At 45.0% G+C, this 25,483-nt stretch overlaps 1 protein-coding gene across 1 annotated transcript in view; it reads left to right on the forward strand.

The window, feature by feature from the left end:
- Positions 1–25,483, forward strand: part of COLEC12 (collectin subfamily member 12) — a 422,420-nt gene that overhangs the window by 352,983 nt on the left and 43,954 nt on the right. The window contains exons 5-6 of the mRNA XM_069219987.1: positions 2,096–3,142; positions 8,229–8,723. Coding sequence (XP_069076088.1) covers positions 2,096–3,142; positions 8,229–8,723 — 1,542 coding nt within the window. The remainder of the gene's footprint in view (positions 1–2,095; positions 3,143–8,228; positions 8,724–25,483) is intronic.

Consider the following 25,483-nt stretch of genomic DNA (forward strand, 5'->3'; position numbering starts at 1 on the left):
CGTTGAGAGTTTAAGGGGTTTCCTTATCTTTTTGATGGTCTCCCCCATACCCTGCCCCTAAAACACCAAAATCCCAAACTGAGCCCTAAACACACTGTAGGAAATCTGCTACACTGTCTAGTTTTAAACGGTACTAAATGTCATCAACTGACGTAAATGGCCACGGATCCTGATTTATGAATCTGAAACTAGTATTTACTTCACCAAATGGCTTCTTCGTGCACAAAAGAGTAACGTAGAAGCTCAAAAAATATTGACCCTTAATTTGGATGTTTCCTAGTCCCCATGGCACTTTAAAGCTTATTTTAAAAATGAAAATGCCTTCAGGTAACTATATCAAAGTACCCACGCAGAGTAGGTGTGGTACTCAGCCCTGCCACATAAGAAAAAGAAAGAGAATAAATGTTTGGAATAGAGACAGAGCCTGTTATATGCATATTTTTACCTACTGTCACACACGTTAGCATCTGAGATTTAAATACCTCTTTCAAGTCAACCTCTTCAGGAAAATAGTGACATTTTCCCAAATGCATCAGCCTCTTAAGCTATGTCCACCATTACTTGAACACTCTTCACAATTCCATCTTTTTAGGGTCGAGCCTGCTTAGCATGTGCTTGCGCATGCGTATCGCTTGTGAGACGCTTTAGTAGTTAGAAAAGGGTTCGGAGCCCCGTCCATGTTACGTCAGTGTCTTTCATTGGTTCATAGGCTTGCCTTTTAAAATCTGCTTCTCTTTTATTAGTGGAAGGCATGCATATGTCATGCCTTTTCCAGTGGTTAGCCCTCCCCGAGCGCAGTGACCAAGTACTGAAAACATACGAGGCTCGCTGTTTTCAGTCTGGTTTGTGGACTACTTTTCCTCTTTTTTCACAGCGTGATCTCGCTTGTTTAGCAGTGCGAATGCGCTAGTTTTTTCCCATTTAATGAGGCAAGAAAAGTCCGGTTGGGAGTTTACAACTTCTAATAGCTCTAACTCGGAGAAATGAGAGACCTGTTGCATTGCAAATGCTTGTTTTATATATACAAGAGCCAATAGCATAAATGGTCATTCTCTCGATCAATACCCAGTATAGTAGCTTTGCCCCTTGGTGACGTAACCCTGCCAAGGAAGATCATTTTTAAAACACTGTCACGAGAAAATTGCAATTTACGATAAAGATAAACATTGTGTTCGCAAGAGTCAGTTTCAAAATTGCACCTAGTTTATAGCACATTGTGTGTTTATTGCATCTTTTATAATCTTTTCAGGGTGTACATAAGTAATAGATGTACTGGATCCAATGAAGGATATATCCACAAAGAGTGGAGTGTATAATTCTGCATATCTTCTTCCAGTGATCATCCGAATTGTTATATGTGCAACCCTCTAATATCTTAATAATCAATAATCAGAATAGAGTACTCTACATATCTAAGAAACTTAGCATTTTTTAAATAGCTATTTGTTACTAGTTTGATTCTAATACACGAACTTACCTCATTCTATAAACTAGCTATGTACTTCGCGATATTTAAAAATGCACCCAGAGTATGCCAAATTTGTTATAGTTCCAAAAAAGGGTTTAACCCCCATAAACCTATAAGATGGCCAACAGAGTGTCATGTTCCCACATTTTAGATCAGGTTACAGAGATGCCTTACGTAATGAATTTGAACCTTCCAATCTTTTTAAAATTTAGGATTTGAAATGTGAATAAAAATCTGTTCAAGAGCACTACTTTCTATGTCTATCCTTTTCTCATTGCCTTCTTGCTTTCCCATCTACGTATTTGATCTAGGTTTCCATTACATGCAATGTGAGTCCTTTCTTGTGTGATTGTAGAATGCTGTTAGTAATGTCAACACTCTGCGCCTCAGTATAAAGGTGTTTAGAAATGTGCATTGTAAATAGCTCAACCAAATGAGAACCTTAAACCCAATAAATTGTCAATCTGAATTTAGGTCTGCCTTTTAACAGGTCAATTGATGTTCGAAGGATCCTGCCTCATAAAGGTTGGGCTTGAGTTGAACATGTTAGATTTGCATTAGAGACAACTCTCTGCTTTTAATTACGTTTTCCACCTCTAACAATGTTTGTAACTCTGTTCTGTACAGATGACCAAGCAGGACAGAAAAGTGTGAGTACCAGCACAGAACTTTCCAGTTTCAGGTCAGAAATCTTCGCAATTCGCCAGCAGCTTCGTGAAATCACAGAGAAAACTACCAGAAACAGAGACACGCTTGAGAAACTACAGGAAGCTGAGAATGCTCTTGACACCCAGCAGGTCCAAATTAAAACTTCTGTAGAGGGCAACACATATATGATCAGAGACGTCAACCAGACTGTACAGACGTACACTGGGTATGTCAATAGCCTCCAGCAGGACACAGCGAAACTGCAGACAGATTTACAAACACAAGAAGAGTCTAACAACGTGCTAATCATGAATCTGGGCATCTTAAATCTGACGCAAACACAGCAGAGGAATCTCATTAGTACGCTGCAGCGATCAGTGGATGACACCAGCCAGGCCGTCCAAAGAATCAAGAACGATTTTCAGGGATTACAACAGGCTGTTCTTCAAACGTTGAAAGACACAGAATGGCTAAAGGACAAAGTGCAGAACCTGCAAACACTGTCTGCAAACAATTCTGCTTTGGCTAAAACCAACAATGAGACCCTTGAGGATTTGACTAGTCAGCTTAACTCTCTCGGAGGGCAGATGGACAACATCACCGGGATTGCACAGGGTAATGAGCAGAACCTTAAAGAGCTGCAGGAATATCACAAAAATTATGAAAACAGAACTTCAGCCAGGTTTAATGAGCTCGAGGAGAGCTTCCAGCACTTTGAGGATGACATTGTAAAAATCATCGGCAATATCAGTTACACCGCACACCATTTGAGGACGCTGACGAGCAGTCTTAATGACGTCAGGACAACTTGCACAGATAGCTTGAGTCAGCACAGTGACAAGCTCATATTTTTGAACAACTCACTTGCCAATGTGCGTTTGGACTCTACTTCTCTGAGGATGCAGCAGGATGTGATGAGGTCAAGGCTAGACAATGAAGTAGCTAATTTATCAATGATCATGGAGGAAATGAAGATGGTCGACTCAAAGCATGGGCAGCTTATCAGGAATTTCACAATATTACAAGGTGAGTCCTTGGTTGTAGTATGTTAATCAATCTGCCAGCTCCTAGGTTTTATCAAGGCAAGGTACCGATAATCCAATATTTATGTACGATATTTGGTAGTCTATTTTGCAGCAAATAGGGGCGTAACACATAATAATGCCGCCTACCTTGCAGAAGCTGTTGAGGGACCCCGGAATCTCTAAATCCCACAGATATTTATTGGCCTCAGGCTGACTGGGGGCCGGCGAGGTGCTGCGGTGCCCTTAAAGGTTGGTAGTCCCTCTGCACTGTAGGGGCTGCAGGGGCCTGCTTTATAACCCTAACAGCAACTAGTGAATGGCGACAGGTTGCTTATTTGAAATGCTTATGATTCACTTAATATTATTCAAATTGTAATTATAAGCAGTTAGTTTTGTTATTATGGGCCTTCAGTTCAGATTTGCTTGTTTTTTTTTACTTAGCACATGTTTAAGTGCAGCAGTGCAAACTCCAATTTAAGGCATGTTCTTATTCTAACAAAACTATCTTTAGGACTTCTGCTTTCACGTTTACAGTGAAGCTGAGCTGCAGAATAATGTGCTTATGTTGCAATGACACTTTTAAAATGTTTCCTTTTGGTTAATGTCTTTTTATGTGCCAACAATGAAGAACATGGCTGTCCTCTTTAGCACGGCGCACAATTGGGCTGAGAAACTAAAAGGAGTTTTGTGAAATTAGTCTTCTTCGAAGTTGTGGGGAGTAAGATGACTTCAAAGGCTTCAGTCAAGTTCAGAATTGGGTAGTATACTCAGTGAAGCACCAGGCCATAGCACCCCCTTTCCCCTTAAAGAAAGCACCCATCCACTCATCCTCTTCTCTTTGATCTATTGCACCATTTCACCAAAATTACAGCTTCTACAAACCACAGCCAAACTCTCCCATCTTAGTCTGAATTTGCCAACTTGTACGAGGCAGCATCTAAGTTCTGTCCATGCATTCGGTCAATTCTCTCAAAGTCACTGCATTTCAAGGAATCTCTTCAAATCCTAGCACACTGCCTCCCACAGCTGTTGCTGCCATTCTCAACAGTTGCTCCGTCCTCCCTATCCACCTTATAACCAGTCAGGGCTGCTGCCAGGAACGGGTGGGGGGCAGTGGGGACAGCGCGCAGAGAGGAGGGCATGGGGGTGGTAAAAATAAATAAATAAACTTACTTCCCCTCTGTGATCCACCACTTCCGCTCCAGCCGCCTCTCGTCTTCCTCCCTCCCCAACCAATCCCGAAGCTTCTCTCATGCTGTTACACAGCACGAAAGAAGTGCTGTGATTGGCCTGAGCAGGCAGAAAGGCCGCTCAGGGAGGGGGTGGGGCACTGCGCTTGGTCTCGACCCGGCTATAAAATACAGCCGGGTGGAGAGTTTCTAAGTGCTTTTGTCACTTTGGCTCATCTCGGACGGATGGCCAAACTGACATATGCACTTAGAAGCGCATCACTACTCCTCCTCCAGTTGTTGTCATGACTCCAATTGTGGTTGTGAGTACTTACTGGCACATTGTTCAGGCTTTATGTTTAGTGCAAAAACAGTAGGCATATGGATATTATTTTATGAATCACAATATTAATTGAAAGGGTTGTCCAAGTTGTCCATCAAACTTTCAGTGTATTTAGCGGAACCACCGTGACAGCTCTTCCTGTAAAGGCAAGAGATGTCCGCCAAGCTGGCAGACATCTCTAAATCTACCAGGCAGAGGTTTTTTTCATGGCGGGAGTGAAGTACTCCACCATGGCAATGGTACTAACACAGTCTGCCAAACTATAAATGGGCCTCTGTTTCTGCTGTATTTTTGCAGTTTCCTCTTTCTGTGCGTCCTTTGTCTGTGCCCTATTTTTGGTTCCCCACATTTGCAGTACACCAACCTACAAAAGCAAGCCTCACCATCATCCTCACCAAGAGTTGTTGATCATGTTTCCAAGATGTTCTTTACTCAGTTGGCACTGTTCTGTAAACCTCCTTTGAAATTCCCAGAGCAACTCTTTGCTACCTGTGCTGTTCTGTTTGTCATTTTAATACATACAGCTATCTTAAATATGATAGAAAATATGCCTATCAATCTTCCAAATGTTCTTGGTCTCTTCTGCCTCGGGCTTGCTCATGGGCAAGTTTCTGTCCGTTGAAGGGTTGCCCCTTACTTTTGAATTAGCTGCATGTGTTTGCAGAGATGTCTGCTCGAATCTCATCTATCTACTGTAGATTTAATCACCAGCCACATCTAGACTAGAATTAGTGACACTTCCATTTTGCCTGCTTCTGTTGCAGGTTGCTGACGAATCAAAGTCCAGGCGCCAAATTACAGAGCAAGTACAACGTCAAGTTATGTGCTGTGCCACGCCCTGCATTGAGGTCACAAAGTGCAGGCAAAAACATTGAGCCACATTATGGAGAAAAATGTTTCTGTCCCAGTGCCGGTGCAAAGTCACGCCTACATTGGGACAGTGCAGCATTAAAAGGTAGAAATGAAGAGGAACCAGCAGTCACTTGAGATAGAGGCGGGGATCCCCTATAAACAGGTACAGTGAGTTAGTGAACCTACCTGCGTGAGAATGGCTGGAAGAATCACAGGACCCCCATTGCCAAGGGGTACTCTAGTTGTGCACCACCTCTTTGTGGCAGCATGCCATGCACATGAGGGTGCGCCCTGTTGGGATCACACCAGCGCCAACAGCCTACAGGCACACCCATTTCAGTACGTGTAGGTACTGAAAACATTTACTTTTGAAATAAAGTGGGAAACAGTAAGTTCAGGGAGCAAATAATTAAAAATCCCCAAAGCAACTATCTAAATAAACAACCCACAAAGGTATGTAGTCAAACATTTAATATTATCAGGTTCCCAACTGAGCCACCGCTGGCTGAATGAACAAAATAACCTGTTTTGCCAAAGTATGACAGTATATTGGTATAGTGCACAAAAAGACTATAATGCACGTATCCGAAAATTCAGGTAAGCCAGCTTGGCTCAAGTAGTGGTAATATGATGAGGCTGTACATCAAGTGCACTCCAATTGTTTTTTGACCATTTGGTTAATAAGAGATCAGTAATGCTCCAATACAATTTCAGCACACGATTGATCCATTAATCATCAATTCAGGCTTGAAAGCTGAAGATTGAACCACTTCTATGACCCACAGACTAAAACAAGTTCTCAGACTGACTGCCGATGCCCCATCAGCACTGCAGGCCTGCATTAACCCATTATGATGTTTCTGGACAACTGCAGATGTCCCATGTATATTATGTCAGTGATCCCACCCACACAGACTTATGAATTAAGCTGTGGCCATATAAAAAGAATATTACATAGTCAGCCATACCATTTTAAGAGGCAAGAAGCACAGTTGCATTCAATTTATTCTGCAGGTCCTAGAAATAGCCAGTTGCATCATAGAAAACTTGCAATGCAGCAACTTTCCTTCTCGCATTAAACATGTGTGAGTCATGCTGTTTACAACGTACAACAATTACAATGGACAACAATTTAGGACTTTGTGTCATGCTGGAATCATGTTACTTCATGTCAGATATGTCCTGCAAAGCATACTATCGCTAATGGCGTGGCATTTTGGCGCTCATTCTGACCCTGGCGGTTTGAAACCGCCAGGGCAGAGGGCAGCGGAAGCACCACCAACAGGCTGGCGGTGCTTCCTGGGCAATTCTGACGCCGCGGTCAGAAAAGGGGAACCAGCGGTTTCCCGCCGGTTTTCCCCTGGCCCAGGGAATCCTCCATGGCGGCGCTGCATGCAGCGCTGCCATGAGGATTCCGACCCCCTTCCCGCCAGCCTGTCCCTGCATGTTGGCGGTGCTTCCGTCTACCCCGGCCCTGGCGGTCCATGACCGCCAGGGTCGGAATGAGGGCCAAAGTGTACAAGGTTTTTAGATCAACCCTTCTCTCTAATGTTAGCTGTTAAACAGCAGGTTCAAGACCACCTGAAACTAAACATGGTGAGTCAGAAATTCAATCTTTATTGGTTTCCTATTCCAGAGCAAGGAAGTCTGGAGTACTGTAAGGTTGATGTACCACCTGTGTTGAATATTTTAAATGCAGAGGCTGTAAAGAAAGAGCCACAACAGATGGTAATGTTCTCTTTGGTGTCCTAAATCAGATGACCTTGAAAGTCAGACCCATAACGCATTTCAACATTACACTGTAACACCATCAGGATTATGCGTTAAGTCATCCATCAGAAGTAAGATTCAAATGGCCCTTGACAGCTTAATTTAATGCATCACAAAAACATTGGGGTAGAAGTAGGGAAACCTCCACTTCTCAGCTAAATGCTTAACACAACCCTGGCACGGGAAGCAGCACATCTTTTTTACCCAAGTGTGTGATGCTTAAAGCACTTTAACCATCAGTCTTCTGTAGTTCTGTCAAAGTCTTTGATAGTTCTAATCCTGACCAAAACTTCTAGAAATTGCCTCACGCCCAACTGAGTGGAATTACTGTCTGTAATACAATGGACTCATGCATGTTGTCTGAGAAGTTGGAACCTGGAGCCTAGGTGAAGCAAGCATAGGTTCATGCAGGAGAAGTTGAAGAGTTGAGACTACACCTACCAACTTGTTTGAATAAAAGAGCACCTGACTTCCTTGTTAATAGAATGACAATAGTAGTGCCAGCAATCCAATATACAGTACGTAGCAAACAACGCCAATCTCAAGTGTGTGAAGGCCAATTGTTAATCTTGACTAGAGACTAATGTAATAAAAACCCATAGAATCGTATAACAATCGGATGAAAATTTATCTAGGTGCCAAAACATGTTAATAAATCGCAATCCAGCTCTGCTCCAGGACTGACTCCTACTTTGCTGTTATCTGCTTCCTAACCAATTTAATGTGCAATTAAAATGAATAGGAGCAACTGAAAGTACATATACATGCCAATGTCCAATCACAGTTCCACTGTGCTTTTATTGAACCCCAGTCTATTTTATTATTCCATATTTACACTGTAATGCCATTATGTATAACATTGCTTATTTGATAAATCAGTTAATGTGTCTAATGTATCAGGATACATTTAGCGGACTAATAACATATTGTTAGCATTGCCCCTATCATTTCAGGTCCTCCTGGTCTTCGAGGTCCTAAGGGTGACAAGGGATCACCAGGACCCATGGGACCAATCGGCCTCAAAGGACTACAAGGAGACAAAGGAGACTCAGGCCCTCCAGGGCCAGTGGGTGACAGGGGCCCACCTGGACCCATGGGACCACCAGGCGACAAAGGAGGAAAGGGCTCAAGAGGATCACCAGGTAACAAGGGCACAAGAGGCTCACCAGGAAAGACTGGTCCGCCCGGAGATAAGGGTGAACCAGGTCCAGAAGGATTACCTGGAAAAAGTGGCATGCCCGGACCTCCAGGGCAAGATGGATCCCAAGGACTACCAGGAGCTCCTGGACAACCAGGATTTCCAGGAGCACGAGGAGTGGTTGGCCCACCTGGACTTCGAGGCTTGCCTGGACCTCAAGGCCCACCTGGCCCACCTGGCCTACCATATGTTACAGGGCCAATTGCACTTCAAGGACAATACACAACAGCACTTTCACTCGAAGATACTGGTGAGTCTTCTGTGTGTGCCAAAGTTTCACTCCAGTTATTTTCCACTCTTCTTGATTCTGCAGCTGGATTTTGTAGGCTGCTCTGAATATCCTAGCATGGATTTACCATTTGTAGATGAGGGGAGGGGAGAGGCAAAATAATGTCTAGCATTTCACTACTGGGGACATAGATTCCTTGACTCAGGTATGTCAGGGGGCCCCTTCTGTAACAATCAGCCTCTTGACTCCATTGGATTTTATTTATGTAATCACTCAGAACTTTATGTAATTTGCTGATATCGTATCTATTTAATTGTCTTTACATTCAGTTATGACTCTTTTGTAGGCGATGAACTACTGGAACTCACTAGAAAGATGTTGAGGTTTATTTTTCATTAGCATCTGTTTTGATTTTTGGTTTTATTCCTCTTTAAGTTTATGTTATTTATTATTCTAACATATGTCCATATTTAATATTTATATTGTCATCATTGTTACTATATTTGTGCTTCTTCTTTATTGGCCAGTGTGCTACCACCTTTTGGAATTAAGTCTTGCTCCTTAAAATGTATAACATAAATAGACACAAATCATGTTCTAGCACAGTAGATATAAACTCTGATTAGTACTGAGAGGAAGGGAATGCCCCCTGCATGGTTAGTACATAACCATGTATTACTTGCTCTGAGGGCCAAATTACATATTAATCTGTTGTCCTGCCTTTTATTTTGGGCAAAGTGTCTTGCTAAACTATCATGTGCAGAAAGGCCTATCCTTATAATGTGAGATTCAGGACCTGTCATTTGACCTGACCAGGCACATTAAGCGTCCCTTTTTAGGTGGCAATGGGCTACTGTCAATCGCTTGGGCACTTCACGTAAACTTCACGTAACCTGTGGTGGAAGCATACCATATTTTAAAATCAGTAGTGTAACAGGGCTTTTTCCTGTGTCAATGAGAGTGCGACCTACTGCTCCCTCTTATGTAAGGATCTGCTGTCATGTGAAAGCCAGAGCTTTGCATGCACTTTCATCTCATGTGCATGTCAAGCGTGTGTGTGGTGCAGTGCATGTGTTGTACATATGTTGGTAATAGGATGCTGTGTATGTGTGAGGCTGAGTACTGGGACTAGTGGTACCCACTTTGAATGCTCTTGATTTGGCATGACACAAGATGGATGGTGAGTATAACTTCCCCAAAATAGTGGGCGTGTATTTCCTCTATTCCTGTGGCTGGAGCATTGAGATCCAGACACTGAAGTTAAGAGGCTAGAGAGAAGATTTATTTTAGAAAATCCATGAGGGCCTTATTGGGAGAGCACTGTGAGCACAGTTATTTGGTGGATAGTAGGGTTGAAGAATGGGACTGCAGTTTCTCCTGTTCGGGGTGAGGACGTTTCTAAGCAAGGCCTGCCCTTTTTGTTACTGATTATTGTTTCAGGAAGGCTGATCACACCCAGATGCGGAGATCTCACACTTCATTTTACCCCTATTATGACCCTATCCTGCATGGCGCAAGTCCCATTACTGTCTGCTGTGAAGAATATCATTTTGCACAAAGGCTACATCTGAAAAGCAACACAAAAAGATGATGAACGAAATGATGAGCATTGTCAAACATTCACTCCAAGTCACAGATCTGGGTTTAATCCATTGTTATTTTGCATGCCACGCCATTCTAGTTTGGACCCAGTCATATGCAAATCAGCCTTCACCCTGCAGCTCATGGGGACAGTCCAGCCCCAACTGGCAGGCCAGGTCTCCCTGGACTGGAAAACAAGCATCCTGGGACCGGTTTCGGGGTATCACCCGTCATCAGCCAGGCTAGCTTGAAACTGGTGGCGCAGCAAGCACGGGACCCACATCTGGGCATACCTTTCCCACTTAGAGTGAAAATGCAACACAAAAAGATGATGGACAGAATGCTGAACATTGTCAAACATTCACATGTCTGAAGAGCAACCTCGAAATGACATTTGAAAGAGAAATAGTCCACACTGGCTCTGAAACGTCAGCTATGGTGTCAGCCACAACCAGCCCTGCCAAGTGCCATGCATCTGGGGGCAGATTTACTTACAAATCACGCTACGCAGTGCAGCATGGCAAGTTGCTGCACTGTGTTGCATGAATGAGAGAGTTGAAAACCGCCATATGTACCAAGATATGACTCTCTTCAGCTCTCCCCCTGCACTGGTGCACTAGAGCCAAGGTAGGCAGCATTGCACCATGGTGTACCATGGTGCAAGACTACATACATTACGGGTAGGATTGTTTTTGTGCAGGAAGGCACACCTTCCTGCACAAAAACAATCCTTAGAAGCATAGTCCTCTTTGTTACTCCTCACTGGGGAAGGCATAGCATTTGACACATTCCCAGGTTTACTAGCTAAAGTAAATCTGGGAATGCGCCCAAATCCATGTGTGGATGGATGGGAACGCCCATGCTCCACCCATGGAATACCTTTCCAATGCAAGGTAACTCAAGATAGCACTATACACTGTTTTTGGTTACAAAGTGGCTTTTTGTGGTTCAGTAAATGCCAAAATGGATTTTGGGTCTGTGCTGCGCCACAAAAGTGATACAACCCAAAACATAACCTTAGTGAATCTGCTCCTTAGGGTTTACCTAAAACATAGGACACTATTTTGTGCATTACTGCAAGGTCTGAAATGAGTCACACATAAAAGCTGAGCTCAGCTGACAGCCTTACAACTTGTTTAAATCACTCCTCTGTGCCCCTTGCAAGCACATCTGCCTCCTCATTCAAGGACTTAATTATGGGACTATACTCCCTTAGGTGCCTCATGCACACTAGCTCATGCTGGGTTGTGAACTGTGACTATACCTGCTAGTGCTTGTCATAGAATAAGATATCAATTCAGAATCCATAGAACACCATGAAATGCAGCAGCTGAGGTGAGCAATCTCTGATTGTCACTGAGAATCATCTTGCAGTTTAGCCACGTCGTCATGCAGTGAATGCGACTTAGCTTTAATTGGAATCAGGAGTTTAGCTTAGCCTTTTTCTTGATGCCTGTGCATCCGCCACCTAGTGACTTTCACTCTACTTAGCTTGCTCTGTTTTAGCACATTTATGTAATTATTTCCTTTAAGATGGCTGCCATGTTTTCAGTTAGAAGATGTTTTGATTTAATCTTATCAGTGTCATTCTGTGAAGGCGTCATTATCAGCGTCAAGAACCAAATGATAGTTGTAGGTATTCACATCATGTACTTTCCCACTTACATGTGACAGTAAACATAATGTGCTTTTCAGGAAATTGTTCATATAATTGCTGCCCCAAGTTTGCCTTATTATCTATTGTTTAGGAACACACCTGCGTCAGGGGTCCTACCAGATCTGAATAAATACATCTCACACAGACAAGGCCATTAGAGGGATTCCTACCAGATACCATCAACGTTATCTATGCTGCACATCGCCTTGATGCCGACACAGCCTTCTTGTCCCCACAGAGTCTGATCTAGAGACCTCATTCCAAGGTTATGTGGGTAGGGGGTCGCTTCTCATGGAAATGGTACTGGCAGATTAGGTTTAACACACCTAGCTCTCTTTTAAGGTAGAGATTAGGTTTTCCATGCTAAGTTATTAGGGCCTATTTCGCACTTACATCTTATGTTATTGCAAGATGGTGGGGGTCTTCATATTCATGACTCTTCTTTTCAATTCTATTTCTTGCATTGTTCATTATCCTAATCATTGCAGCCCATGCCTTTCACAGTAGGTTGCAGTCTTGTGAATAAAACCTATTGAAAACTTTACTGCATCTCCTTCCTTGCCTGTGTGTGACTGAGACTTGTTGCTCCTGTAAGAAAAGGGTAACCTCCGTTTAACCACGTCTCCGTTGAGGTGTCGCTCTTTTGAGTCAATGTGTAAAGGCTGCCATAAATCACCTTTTGATGTATGAGCTTTTGGTGAGGTACTGCTTGTAAGCCGGAAGAGTTGGGCCGATAGTTACGACTTATTGTAGGACTGGCATAGTCGCCTACAAACAGAAGTGCTGTCATCCTTAAACCAGTAGTCTTGCCTAGAGCAAGAGTCAAATTACGACAGTCAGTCTGGCTCCTTTCACTTTTGAGTGTTTGTCCCACATGATCGATGTCTTTCTTCCTACCAGCCTGAGACAAACATTTTGAAATGGACAGCACATCAGCAGAGATCAGCTGGCATACTCTGTTTAACAAACTAGTGGGAGGCCTGGCCACAGGGGGCTGTTTATTGCAAAAAGCACCTTGATACTAATGTAGGGTGAGGAACTTGATCACCATTTTGTAGAGTCACTTCAGTTTTGCAGTGTGAATCTTTTCTAGTAGGTGGGTCCAGAATTCTACACTTTTTTTTAATTCCTTCTTTTATGTGTTTTTTCTTGTTGTTGGGCATTGACAAATCTCCCATTTGGTGCTGCTTGTGATGTCATATGCCCTCCCCGGTAAGCTCCCACTCCTGGTCACCATCTTCAGATTATTTTTTCCGTTGTTGGGCCTGGATGCTTTGCTGAATGCTCTCCAAGTCGTGAAAGAAGAAAAGTTCGGAAGAAGTTTGTCGAAGAAGTCGAAGAAATTCAGAAGATCAACAAATAAGAGGTACCAGGAAAGATCCCTAGTGTGAAGAGAGGTTTCCTCCATGATTTGAGAATGTCCGACAGGGACTTCCTGTTCCACATGGTGGAAAAGACTCTGTCCCAGTTCTGCCCAAATTACCACCATAAGTTCACTCAGAAGGATCAACATTAGGTCTGCAACCTCTGTCTATCGGTCAACCATCGAAGGGTTGTCCGCAATGGGTTCAAGTCAAAGTCGCTGAAGGCAAGAGAGAAGCAGAGACAGACGTGCTACGCCTTGCAGGGCCAGAAGCCTACACCATCCTTGAAAGACATGGGTCTGCGAGTAACGATGATGAAAACATTGCTGAAGGTGCCAAAGGAGAAGTTTCGGACACCGACCTGAGAATCGTCAAGGTAGAACCTCTCAAGAAAGACGAGAGACCACAGGTAAAGCTGGAAAATGTGTCCTTAGCAAACTCTAAGAAATCAGACTATCAGGCAATAAAGGAAGCCTTGACGTCGAAATGATTGCTGTTTAAAAGCAAGTCATTAGATAAGGAACCCCTCAGATCCCTCGGAAGGGACACTGCATAAGTCTCCCAAAAACATTAATTTGTCGAAGGATGTTCGAAGTTTGACATTTCAACGTCGAAATAAGAAAAATCTAGGGAGGAGACGAGAAGCTCAACTATTGACACAACATCAACAGATTCTTCGATGTAGAAACAAAAATCAATGTTGACGATCGATCCAGAGGAACCCTTGATGGAGATTGAGAGAAAGAAGCAGCATCTCGAGTTAATCCAGAAGAAGAAGGATTTTGATGCCTCTTTGAAGTAATTCCGGATTGCACAAAAATGTTACCATAAAAAGGTCAAGGGGAGAAGGAGGCCAGGGAAATCACCCTCCCATGACACCAGAGCCCCGGGAAGAGGAGGAAGAATCCTTCTAAGAAGAAGACTCCGAATGTGCAGAAACTCAGTGGCATGAAAATAGACAGATTCCCCTGAAGGTGTAGGTTGTTACCCGTTGAGGCCTTCACCTCAGGATGACATTGCATGCACAATCACATAATAAAGAAGGCTGCAGACAAGTGTTGAGTGCACCTAGAAGAGGAACTGCCTCAATCATGTTTCCTATTAGAGACCTTAATAATCCCATACAAGAAATCAATTCCTTCCATTGTTACCCAGTGTACTCGATCAAGGAAGGAAGATATCCGAAGAGCCCACTACATGCATTGACACCAAGGGGTGAGAAAAAATATAAACATTCCTCAATAGACCCTGCCTACATTAAGGGTACAGTGCCAGCTGACTCCATCATCACTTCCACTGCAAGGAAGATAGCTAACATCCCATCAACATTTGGGCACCCTCCAGACAGGAGATAAAATCCCATGGGCAGAAAATTTGAGAAGAGCACAGCCAATCAATGGCATATAGCAAACTCTAGCGCCCTTCTGAACAGGTTTGCGTACCAGCTCTGGGAGGAGATGGCAGAGGTCATGAAACACCTACCTGAGCAATACAGAAAGAGCAGCAATCCTAGCCGAGGAAGGCAAGAATATTTTTAACACATGCCTAAAATCTGCATTAAATGCAGCTGACACAGCAAGTCGCCAAATGATGACAGGAACAACATTACCCTTCCATTCATGGTTACGAATTACAGGATTCAAACTGGAGGTGCAAGCCGGCATCATTATTACACCCTTCAATGGGGAACAGCTGTTTGGAGGCACCATTCATGAGACAATGCAACTGCTCAAAAAGGACAATGAGACTGCAAAATCCATGGAAGCATTGCAGTTTAAATGAAACATGAGAAGAGGGCCACGTCAACTCGCCGGTCCTCAGAAAGAGGCATTTCCACTCTAGCTCAACACATCATGGCTTCCAAAGTAGCAGCCAATCAACTGCACCCCAGCAGCAATGGCAGTACTAGCAACAATGGCACCAATCCTTTCGAGGAAGATCAGGTGGGAGGGACAGCCTCACAGGGGAGGCACAACCCCAGCAATCAAGTGACCTCCCCTAGACAAAGAGCCTCTCACACTCAACAGAGTGGCAAGCAGAGTAAAGAACTTCCTTCAGGAATGGGGGAAGATAACTTCAGACAACTGACTATTAAACGTTACACCGTTTGGATAATATATAGAATTGTCCAAGATACCACCTACAAGGGGACCAAAGTCCATTCAAACATAGAAACATCGCATTTACTCAAGGATGTAGAGGAATTGCTAGAAAACAGAGCAGTAGAGAAGGTACCCAAAGAAAAGGTCAAGAGAGGAAATTACTCAACATATTTGCTAATCCCAAACTTAGATGATTCTCTACACCCAATTCTCGACTTTCCAATACATAAATGAGTTTATAAAGACAAAAAATTCAAGATGACAGCCTTTCAGGAAGTCATTCCACATTCCACAATTGCAAAAAGAGGATTACATGGCAACTAAACATCAAAAACACACTTGCATATCCCAATGAATCCAAAACACAAAAACATACTCGAGTTTTGTCGTGAATAAGACTCACTACCAGTTCAGAGTACTGGCTTTTGGAATAAAATCAGCTCCAGGAGTATTTACAAAGTGTCCAGCAGCAGTGTCAGCACACTTAAGAAGACAAGGGATACATGTTTATCCCTATCTGGATCACTGGTTGGTAAAAGCAGACTTACACAACAAATGCAGCTTGAAGGATTTTCTGGATTCACAAGCGACCCACCCACCTCCACCGCGAAGATGAAATGAGAAAACAGACAAAGACAAAAAAAATAATCTGAAGATGGCAACCAAAAGTAGGAGCTTCCGGGGAAGGGTGTACAACATCTCAGAAACCACCAAATGGGAGATCTGTCGACACCCAACAACAAGCAAAAACAATAATAAAAGGACTACAAAAAGTGAAGAATTCCAGACAACCACTAGATGGCGGAATAATGCATAGCATGTGAGTCCAGAACTACACCTACAGGTAAGAAGCTATTCTGTTATCATAGTTGCCAAGTGGCTCGCTTCTGTTTGACATGGCACCCATTCCTCAGTAAGGGTTAACTACCATTGCTTTTCAATATGAGTATTTCAATTCAAGTTCATAATTGGAAAAGTCAAATTACAAGTCAGAGAGTGCAATGAGATCTAGATTGAAAAGTAGTCAGAACTGTTAAGAGGTTTTATTTACACTTAGAAAATCGCCACTTTCCACTAAACAATGTTAATTCAAATTAGTCATGATATGAAAAGGAGCAGCAGTAAATTAATTAGCTATTGCTAAGTGCTTTGCATTTGAAAGTTACTTTCAATTTTTCTAAAACAACAGTTGGCAGTGCCTCCAAAGCAATGCAGACTATATAGGCCTCTGGAGACACACATTATATACTTGTTTTAACTAGACAGGTGATGGTGACAGGCTCCCTTCTGGAAAATGCTACCATCTCAGCACTCCTAAAGAGTCAGCACTGAAGTAATTTCCTGCTGCTGTTAAGGCAAGTCCCCTGCTATGAGGCAGTGATTACACAACAAGGGCAAAATCCTGCAACTGGTGAATGAAATTCCTCTGCTTGTGTCATTGACTACAATTGCAATGGAGTGTCCCTCAAAGCGTCAGACATGAGACTGTAAAATGTCACATATTACCTCACTTCAAACTTGAAAGTTTCACATATAAGCAGATTGGAAACTTGGAAGCCCTGTTTATTGTGGCAACTCATTCAGTGATTTTCTGTCACTGTAGGGAGGGAAGGTGAGAACTATCAACATTTTAGTTTTTAGACTTATACGTGCATGTGGCAGGTTTCATATGCAGGCATCTTTAGGAAAGCAGAGGCTTGAAGTGCGCATTGTAGCCCCAGCCTTCTGCTCCCAGCATGCGCAAAGCCCCCACCCACTACATAAAGTGAGCCTTAGAGCATCCACACACACCCTAGACTGGTGTGTGTTTAATACCTATTGATTTTGGTGCTAAGCTTTCAGTCTTTTTAGATTTTTTTTTTGTGTCAACGTGTTTCAGAGTGTTTAATTTCTGATTAAACCTTTTTAGGGTCGAGCCTGCGTTGCATGCGCTTGCGCATGCGTATCGCAGCGAGGCGCTTTAGTATATAGAAAAGGGCTCGGAGCCCTGTCAACTTCACGTCAGTGTTTTTTATTGGTTTGTGGGCTTGCTTAATAAAATCTGCTTGCTTTCATTAGTCGAAGGCACGCATACGTCATGCCTTTTCCGGTGGCTAGCCCTCCTCGAGCGCAGCGACCAAGTACAGAAAACATGCGAGGCTCGCCGTTTTCCATTGGGCTCCTCGACTTCTTTTTCTCTAATTTTTTACGAGCGCGATCTCGCTTGGCAGAAGTCCAGTCTTTACAAAGTTAATTTCACTTTTTCGGGTTACGTACATAAATGCCCGATAGGTGAAAAGTCGGGTTAGGAGTTTACAACGCGATCAGCTCTAACATGAGCAAACGCGAGACCCGTTGCATTGTAAATGCTTGTTAATGTACTGTCTACTGTATTATGGTGCCATTATACAAAGTGGTCTGTTGTCACTTTTCAGAGAGGTGGGTAGAACATTAACAGTTTTAATATTTGGACTTACAGCTGCTTTGGCTTTGTCTGGTGGAATTTTACTCCATCAGAGCAAAAGAGTAAAGTACTCTGTCGCCCTTAAAGAGGTCCCATCTGCCAAATTTTGAGATGTCTGCCTGTCCAGCAGACATTTCTAGCCTTGGCAGAAAACGCCATCAGAGCTGTTCCTGTCAATGCATTGTAAGTTTTTCGGACGACTTCGTGACTCTAGTGAAAACTGGCCCTGTGTTCTCCCACTCTAAATTGGGTTGTTGGACACATGGCCAAACCTCTGGCGACCCTTAGGGGCAGCAGAGACAGAATAATCACTGCCGTTTACATAATGAAGGTCTGCTGCACTCTAAATAAGGAAGGCGGATCTTCGTTTTGGCAGGGAGTGTACTCTGTTGTTGTGAGGGAGCGCCCTCTGCCACTCTCCAAATCAGGCTCTTAGTTTTTTCAGCAAGCTTTCAACATCGAAATTAATTTTCCATCTACTTTTTCTGTTTATACCTGTCACACAAGTCTAGTGTTGAGATACAGTTTGGTGTACTTGTGGTGGATACATTTTAATAACATAACAGGGCCCTAGTACGTACATGTAAGACATTTCACTGCAGAAGATAAGAAGGCAAGATATCTCTTTATAAAGGAAAATAGGAAATGGAGTGCAGGTTTAAGATTGTAAATCACACACCCTGCCAAGTGCCACTCATCAACGCTTAGACTAACATTTTAGTGCTGGTGTCTGGATGCATTAGTCACGCAATTATAGTGCTCAGAACCATACAAGGGGCACTGTACAAGAGATGCATTCTAAACCGATCATGGCCCCAGAGTAAACTGTGTAGAGATGCACTGTCACTTACAAGTGGCACTTTGACTTTTCACTACATAACAAGAACTAAATTATGCATCATTGGTGAATAATTCTAGAAACAGAACAGATATCCATAAGGGAAACAGAACAGATGTTGCTTCTAGCAGGTGGGAGTAATACAGGCTCCTGCACTATGTGGGGAGCCTCCTGGGGCCGCAGGGACCCTGGGGTTCCTCCCACAGCCCCAACTTGCTGCTCTGTGGGTGCCCTGGTAGGGCACCAGGGCACTCACCTATAATTAAGGCAGGCCCCAGGGGATGGGGTCCCCGAAGCCATAATAGGCTGAGGGAGAGGGTACCATGTAGCCTCTCTCTCCCCATTTTCATGTAATTTGGCCCTAGGGTATGGTGTATGGTATGGGACCACTATTGGCTTGGAGAGGTTGGCTGTCTGTAGGTGGGTAAAGCAGGGCGTGGCCACAGGCCATGCCTTGATTAAAACCCCCAGATGCTCATGGGGAAAGGCTGTGCGCTGCATGGGATGGGCTGTCTGCAGGGGGTTTGGCCACAGAGCTGAACTGAAGGCGAGGCCCTATGGCCAACTCCTTGCACTGCATGACTGAAGGCAGTGAACAGCGGGGGTTGACTACCTGCGGGAGGGTTGGCTAGAGCACTAGGCTGCTGGCCATACCCTTTGGTCAACCCCCTGCCACACCTGGCCGAAGGTCATGTGTGTCGGGCAGTTGGTTTTATGTACAGTAACAAATATTACTGTATGTGTTTTAAAAAACTAGAAATTCACTGAAAAAAACAAAGATTAAAGTAACATAATAGGTAGGTGAGAATTTCAGTGACAACGTGACGTTTTAAACATACAAAACCACTGAAGTTCACCAGTTACCTTCCGGTAATGATCGGCATCAAGCAACTGATTCTGACGCCCCACCCTCCAACTCAACGCTGAAACCCCAATCAAAGCCGAAACCTTTTGCATTGAGTACTTCAGCCCCAGAATGACAGCCAGCGCCTACTCAACCATCGATGCCAAGTCAATCATTGCTGTCAACTTCCATCACCTCAGCTCTCAGCGGAGCTTCAATGCCAAAGCCGGACTCTGGTTCAGAGCTGAAATCTTCGAAGCCAAGCTCCAAGTGGAGAAGTGTGGCACAATGGTTAGAGCGGCAGACCCTGAAGCTGAGATCTGGCTCAAGACCAGGGTTCAAGTCCCGCTTCGGCAGGTCTTGGGCTCAATTCCCTTGGACCAGATAATTCTCGCCTCGGTGCCTAATCTAATTAATGGGTCCCACTCTGCAACTCTGGGCAATAGCTTGCTTAATCTCCACAACGGCCCCAACAGCGCTTGGATGCCTGGCTTCACCCCGGGGGTGCCCAGCAGTGGGCACCTCACAGGGAAAAGCCAGGAGGGGTTCCATAGCGGTATGAGTACAGCGCCTTGAGACCCTAACGGGTGAGTAGTGCGCTATACAAGTGCAAATTTACATTTACATTACAAGTCTGGTTCCGACACATCAGTGGATCCAATCCTACATAGACTCCAAGAACAGCTGGATGTGAGACTAGAGCAGATCCACATCCATCCAGACACCAGACGTATCTTCACCAAAGCTTCGACTTCGACGCCTCCACCACCGGCTAAAAGGAGGCTAACTTCTCAAGAGGCTCTGGAAATGACAGTCCCTCTCGACAGAGAAAGAGAGTGGAAAAGGCTACAAGCCCCTTGCCCCTTCCACCAGCCTCGCTACCCCCACCTCCACCATTAGCTCCACCTTCTCCACCACAGTATGCAGAAGATTCATTAGACAAGGGTCTCCTCAGTCAGTCACTGCTGGGTATGGTGGGACACACAATACATTTGGCATACCACCACAAGATAGCCCATGGGATGCCTATGATGCTGATCCCCCTGCAGACACAGACCCAGATTTATATCCTGCACACCCTTCTCCTCCAGATGATGCTACTTCTTATCAAGAGGTTATAGCCACAGCTGCTGCATTCCTCAAAGTTGATTTACATAAGGAGCCACTAGAAGAAGACTACCTTGTTGATACACCCTCAGACACCCATAGGACTGTAGGAAAGTGCTCTCTTTTTGGCATGGTTACCCCCTCTTTTTCCCTGCTGTAAGTGTGTTTTGATGGTTTTCACTGGAATCCTGCTAACCAGGACCCCAGTGACTCTGCTTTCTCTCTCTAAGTCTGGGTACTTAGGACTTAGCAGTTCATACAATTGGCATACTGGTGCCCCCATATAATTCCCTAGTATATGGTACTTAGGTACCCAGGGCATTGAGACAACAGGGGTTCCCCATGTCCTTCAGCATGTATTGTGGCACACATGGGATCCCATGCACAATTTGTCTACAGGCCTGCCATTGCAGCCTGCGTGAAAAGGTGCATGCACCTTTTCACTACAGGTCACTGCACTAGGTCACTGTAAGTCACTCCTATGGCAGGCACTCCTAGTTCAAAGGGCAGGGTGCAGGTATCTGTGTGTGAGGGCATCCCTGCATGAGCAGAGGTGCTCCTACGAACTCCTGCTCCATTTCACTGAACTTCATAAGTGCAGGGAAGCCATTTTAAAGATGTACTGGGCACAGCTACATAATATTAACTCCGAACCAGGCCATGTTTGGTAACAAACATGTCGGAATCATACCCCAATACTGTTGTCAGTATTGGTTGTATGATTCCATGCATTCTGGGGGCTCCTTAGAGGCCCCCCCATCATTGCTCCTACCAGTCTTCTGGGGTTTTCCTGGCAGCCCACGCTGCTGCCACCCCTCAGACAGGTTGCTGCCCTCCTGCTGCTTGACCAACTCAGGCAGAGGAAGGCAGAACAAAGGATTTCCTGCGGGAGAGGGAGGTAACACCCTCTCCCTTAGAAATAGGTGTTACAAGGCTTGGGAGGGCTAGCGTCCCCAAGCCACTAGTATGCTTTGGAGGGCACAATTGGTGCTCTCCTTGCATAAACTGGTTTGCACCAGTCCAGGGACCCCTGGTTCCTGCTCTGGCGTGAAACTGGACAATGAAAAGGGGAGTGACCACTCCCCTGTTCATCACCACCCCAGGGGTGGTGCTCAGAGCTCCTCCAGGTGGCCACTTTTTTCTGCCATCTTGAATCCAAGCTGGACAGAGGGCCCTGGGAGCCTCTGAGTAGCCAGGTCAGGCAGGTGATGTCACAGTCCCTCCTGATAGGTGGTGATCCTGCTAGGTGACGGATCCCCCTTTCTGGGCTATTTAGGGTCTCCCTCTCGGGTGGGTCTGCAGATTTGATGTGCAAGATTCCAGCAGGAGTCCTCTTCAACATTTACTTCATCTTCTGGCTACCGGGACTGCAACTGGACATTCCAGGAACTGACAATCTGCAACTACAGCAATGACTCCGCTCTGCAACATTGTTTCTCCAGCTCCTTCCAGCAACTGCAACATTTCCCTACCTGTGCTTCCTCTGAGGGCAACAAGTCTTCAGCCTGCACAAGAAATAAGAAGAAATCTCCCTGAAAGTGAAGGAGTAACTCCCCTGCATCTGCAGGCACAAACTGTGGATTCCTTCTCCTCCGGAACTGCTTGGATCCTGCATCACAGGTGGTGGTCTGGAGTGATCCCCTTGGTCTCTCTATCAGTTATCCAACTTTAAAGATGGTAAGCCCTTGCCTCTCCTTGCAGGACAGTACCCCTTTGCACAGAGACTCTTGCAGCTTCCAAGGCTTGTTTGTTCCTCCTCCTAGGGATCTTCAGGCTCCTTGTAGCCCCGGCCTCCAGCAGTCTTTCCTGCAAAGCACAGTCTCCTGCCTGTTGATCCAGTGACGTGGGACTCCTCTACAGGTGTGCCGAGTAGGCCTCACTGCAACTCCTGCGCCTGCTGCCCGTGGGTCGCATGTGGGGGCTGCCTGCTCTTCTTGTGACTCTCCCATCTGCTGAGGGTCACCCGGCATCTCCTCCTTGGGTTGAGTCCCCTGGGCCTTGCTGGTCTTCTTCAGCATTGCAAAACCTTCCTCTCTGACTCTTGCATTTGCCAAGGCTTGTTGGCGGTTTTCCAGCACCACTGACTGACTGCATTATGACTGTCAATGTGGGACATCACTTGCATCACTTCTGGAATTCCTCCTCTGCTCCTGTGCTGCACTGCTGACTGTCTTCAACCACCGTTGACCAGTCCTGCCTCCACAGAAGGGTGGGTAGTGACTCGTGCCACAGCCGGACACTCCAACTTGAACTGGACTTGGTCCCCTTCTTTTGCAGGTCCTTTTCTGTCAAAATCCACCTTTAGTTTCTTCCAGTCTTGTCTGGGTCTTGCACAGTCCTTTTCCTAAATTCTCCTGTGGGTTTGGGAGAAACAGGTACTTACCTCTTCTCTCCTAGTCGCTAGGGGGCACCCAGTTCCTCCAGCTCCCTTCTACTGATTCCACTTCATTGGGTGGGGGACTGCCTTTCACATTCTACTTACTTAGTATATGGTTTGGTCTCCCCATAGGGCCTTCACTATTTTCTATTGTTTTACTATTTGCCATTGCTTTCTATGCTAATCACTGACTTCTAATGTGTGCATAATAGTGTGTTTACTTACCTCCTATTGGAGTATTGCCTATAATACAGTACCATTATTTTTGCAACACTGTGTGGTTCTTTCATGTGTGTAAGTGCTGTGTGACTGTAGTGGTATTGTATAACCTTTGCATGTCTCCTAGATAAGTCTTGGCTACCCCTATGGAGCCCTGGTTTCCTAGACACTGCCACACCTCACTAATAGGGGATACCTGGATCTGGTATAAGGTGATAACACCATAGGTGCTCCCCACACACCAGGCCAGCTTCCTACATTAATATATCCCTATGCTGGAGCGCATGCTACGACAAACTGCAGATATTTTTAGGGAACCTATTAGGGCTAAGCTCATACAGCCCAAAGGTGACAAAAAATACCAGCCCTCCCCATTAGATCCCATATAGATGAATGCCCAGTTGTTACCAGATTCCCTAATCACTACCACTGCTTCCAAACGTGCCAACTCGCAAGTCGGGATACCCCGTCTCCTGATAAGGAGAGTAAGCGGATTGCTGCTGCAGAGAGTTGCAGCACAAGCATATAATCATTGGTGCATTGCCAACTCTCAGGGCCTTACAGCAAGTTTCAACCGCACCCACTGGTATGAAATGGAGGATCTCCTCCAGTATCTCCTGGTTAGCATAGAAAACTTGGGCAAGAACAAAATATAGTTAATATGCCCTTTGACAAGGAACACCTCTTTGGGCATGATGTAGATGCCACACTAGAGAAAATCAAGAAAGATACGGAGACAACAAAAGCAGTGGGGGCCCTTCATACTCCTGCTCCTCAGGGCACCTTCCACCGTCCCGGTTATCATGGGAGCACTAAGACAACACTCAGACACCTCCACCTCCTATCAATGACAACAGGCCAAAGGGCTCAGGATTATACTCTCTATACTTCCTAATCCCCAAAAAGGATGAGTCTTGATGGCCAATCCTAATCTCAGACCAATAAACAAGTACATTCTATCAGAGCACATTTAAACATTAGATAGGAGCCGGGCGGCCTCCCATCATGGGGCCAATAATGACCATTGTGACCGCCACTCTCCAGGGCCAGCTCCTGCTATGCCCCAGGGTGCCCAGACACAGGACGTAGCTGTTTGCTTTGTTTTGGCAGGAGTTTTGACAGAGCCCACCAAGTCACAGTAATCACTCTGCTTCCAGCGGGCAAGAGCTGTCAAAGTGCTCTCGCCCGCTGGAAGAAGAGGTTTCCTCTGTTTCCTTGCTTGCAGAGATGCAGGCAGGGAAACAGAGGAAATGACTGCTTTTGCAGACAGGGAGCTGTATGTTTAGCAGCACCCTGTGTGCCAAAGCAATGCCAGCTCCCTCAGAAAACGGGGAGCCAGCTGGGACTGAGGGAGCCTTCAAGATCCCCGTGGTCCCATTGCACACAGGGTGCCATGCAGGGCTCCCAGGACAGATGGCGGGCCCCAGGAGATGGGGTCCCTGGGACCACAATCAACCGGAGAGGGGCCACACAGCCCTCTTCCTCATGGTTTACCCTTTAAAGAATATGCAAATGTGCAAATCACCTAAAAGCTCCACCTGCTTGGCCACGCACCGTCTACCTTAGTAGCATGCATATGTCTTCCCCCTTTTTGTCAGGGTGATGGACAGCTTTCCAAAGTGCCCCCCAGTGTGCTTCCTGCAAGTATTTATGGTGCGTTCTTGATGCCGAGGAGCATGAGGACATCTACACAAAACATTGAAGCTCTTACTTCAAATATATAGGAGGAAAGACACCGATTTGGTGGAGATTTATGTCTTTGTAGTCTCTGAAGGAGGATTCATGTTATCACAGAATTCTGGAGAAAGATGCACGAGGAACAATCACATTGCCAAACGCACACAGGTCACTGGTGACATTTCCTTTATGCTGCTGTAGTGTAGAAAATATACTAGACATTTACCCAAGGAGGCAGCAAGAACTCCACTTGTGTAGATATTTCATGCAAAGCTATGGACTCTAGTTAGATTAAAAAGTCAGGTGAGGTTCCTTTGTTGATTAGCGCATAGGTGAGGTAATTTTGTGGAATAACTTTCCTTTGTGGATTAACATATGGTAATGAAATTTGCTTTAGGTCAGTGGTTCCCAACCTTTTGACTTCTGTGGACCCCCATTTCATCAATACTGGAGCCCGGGGACCCGCACTGAATCATTATTGGAACACGGGGACCCCCAAGGAGTCATTACTGGTAGCTGGGCCCTAATATTATTAAATTATTTAAGCAGCCGCGGACCCCCTGAGGAGGCTT

This window comes from Pleurodeles waltl, chromosome 2_2 (genome assembly GCF_031143425.1).
Source record: "Pleurodeles waltl isolate 20211129_DDA chromosome 2_2, aPleWal1.hap1.20221129, whole genome shotgun sequence".
Taxonomy (NCBI): Eukaryota; Metazoa; Chordata; class Amphibia; order Caudata; family Salamandridae; genus Pleurodeles; species Pleurodeles waltl.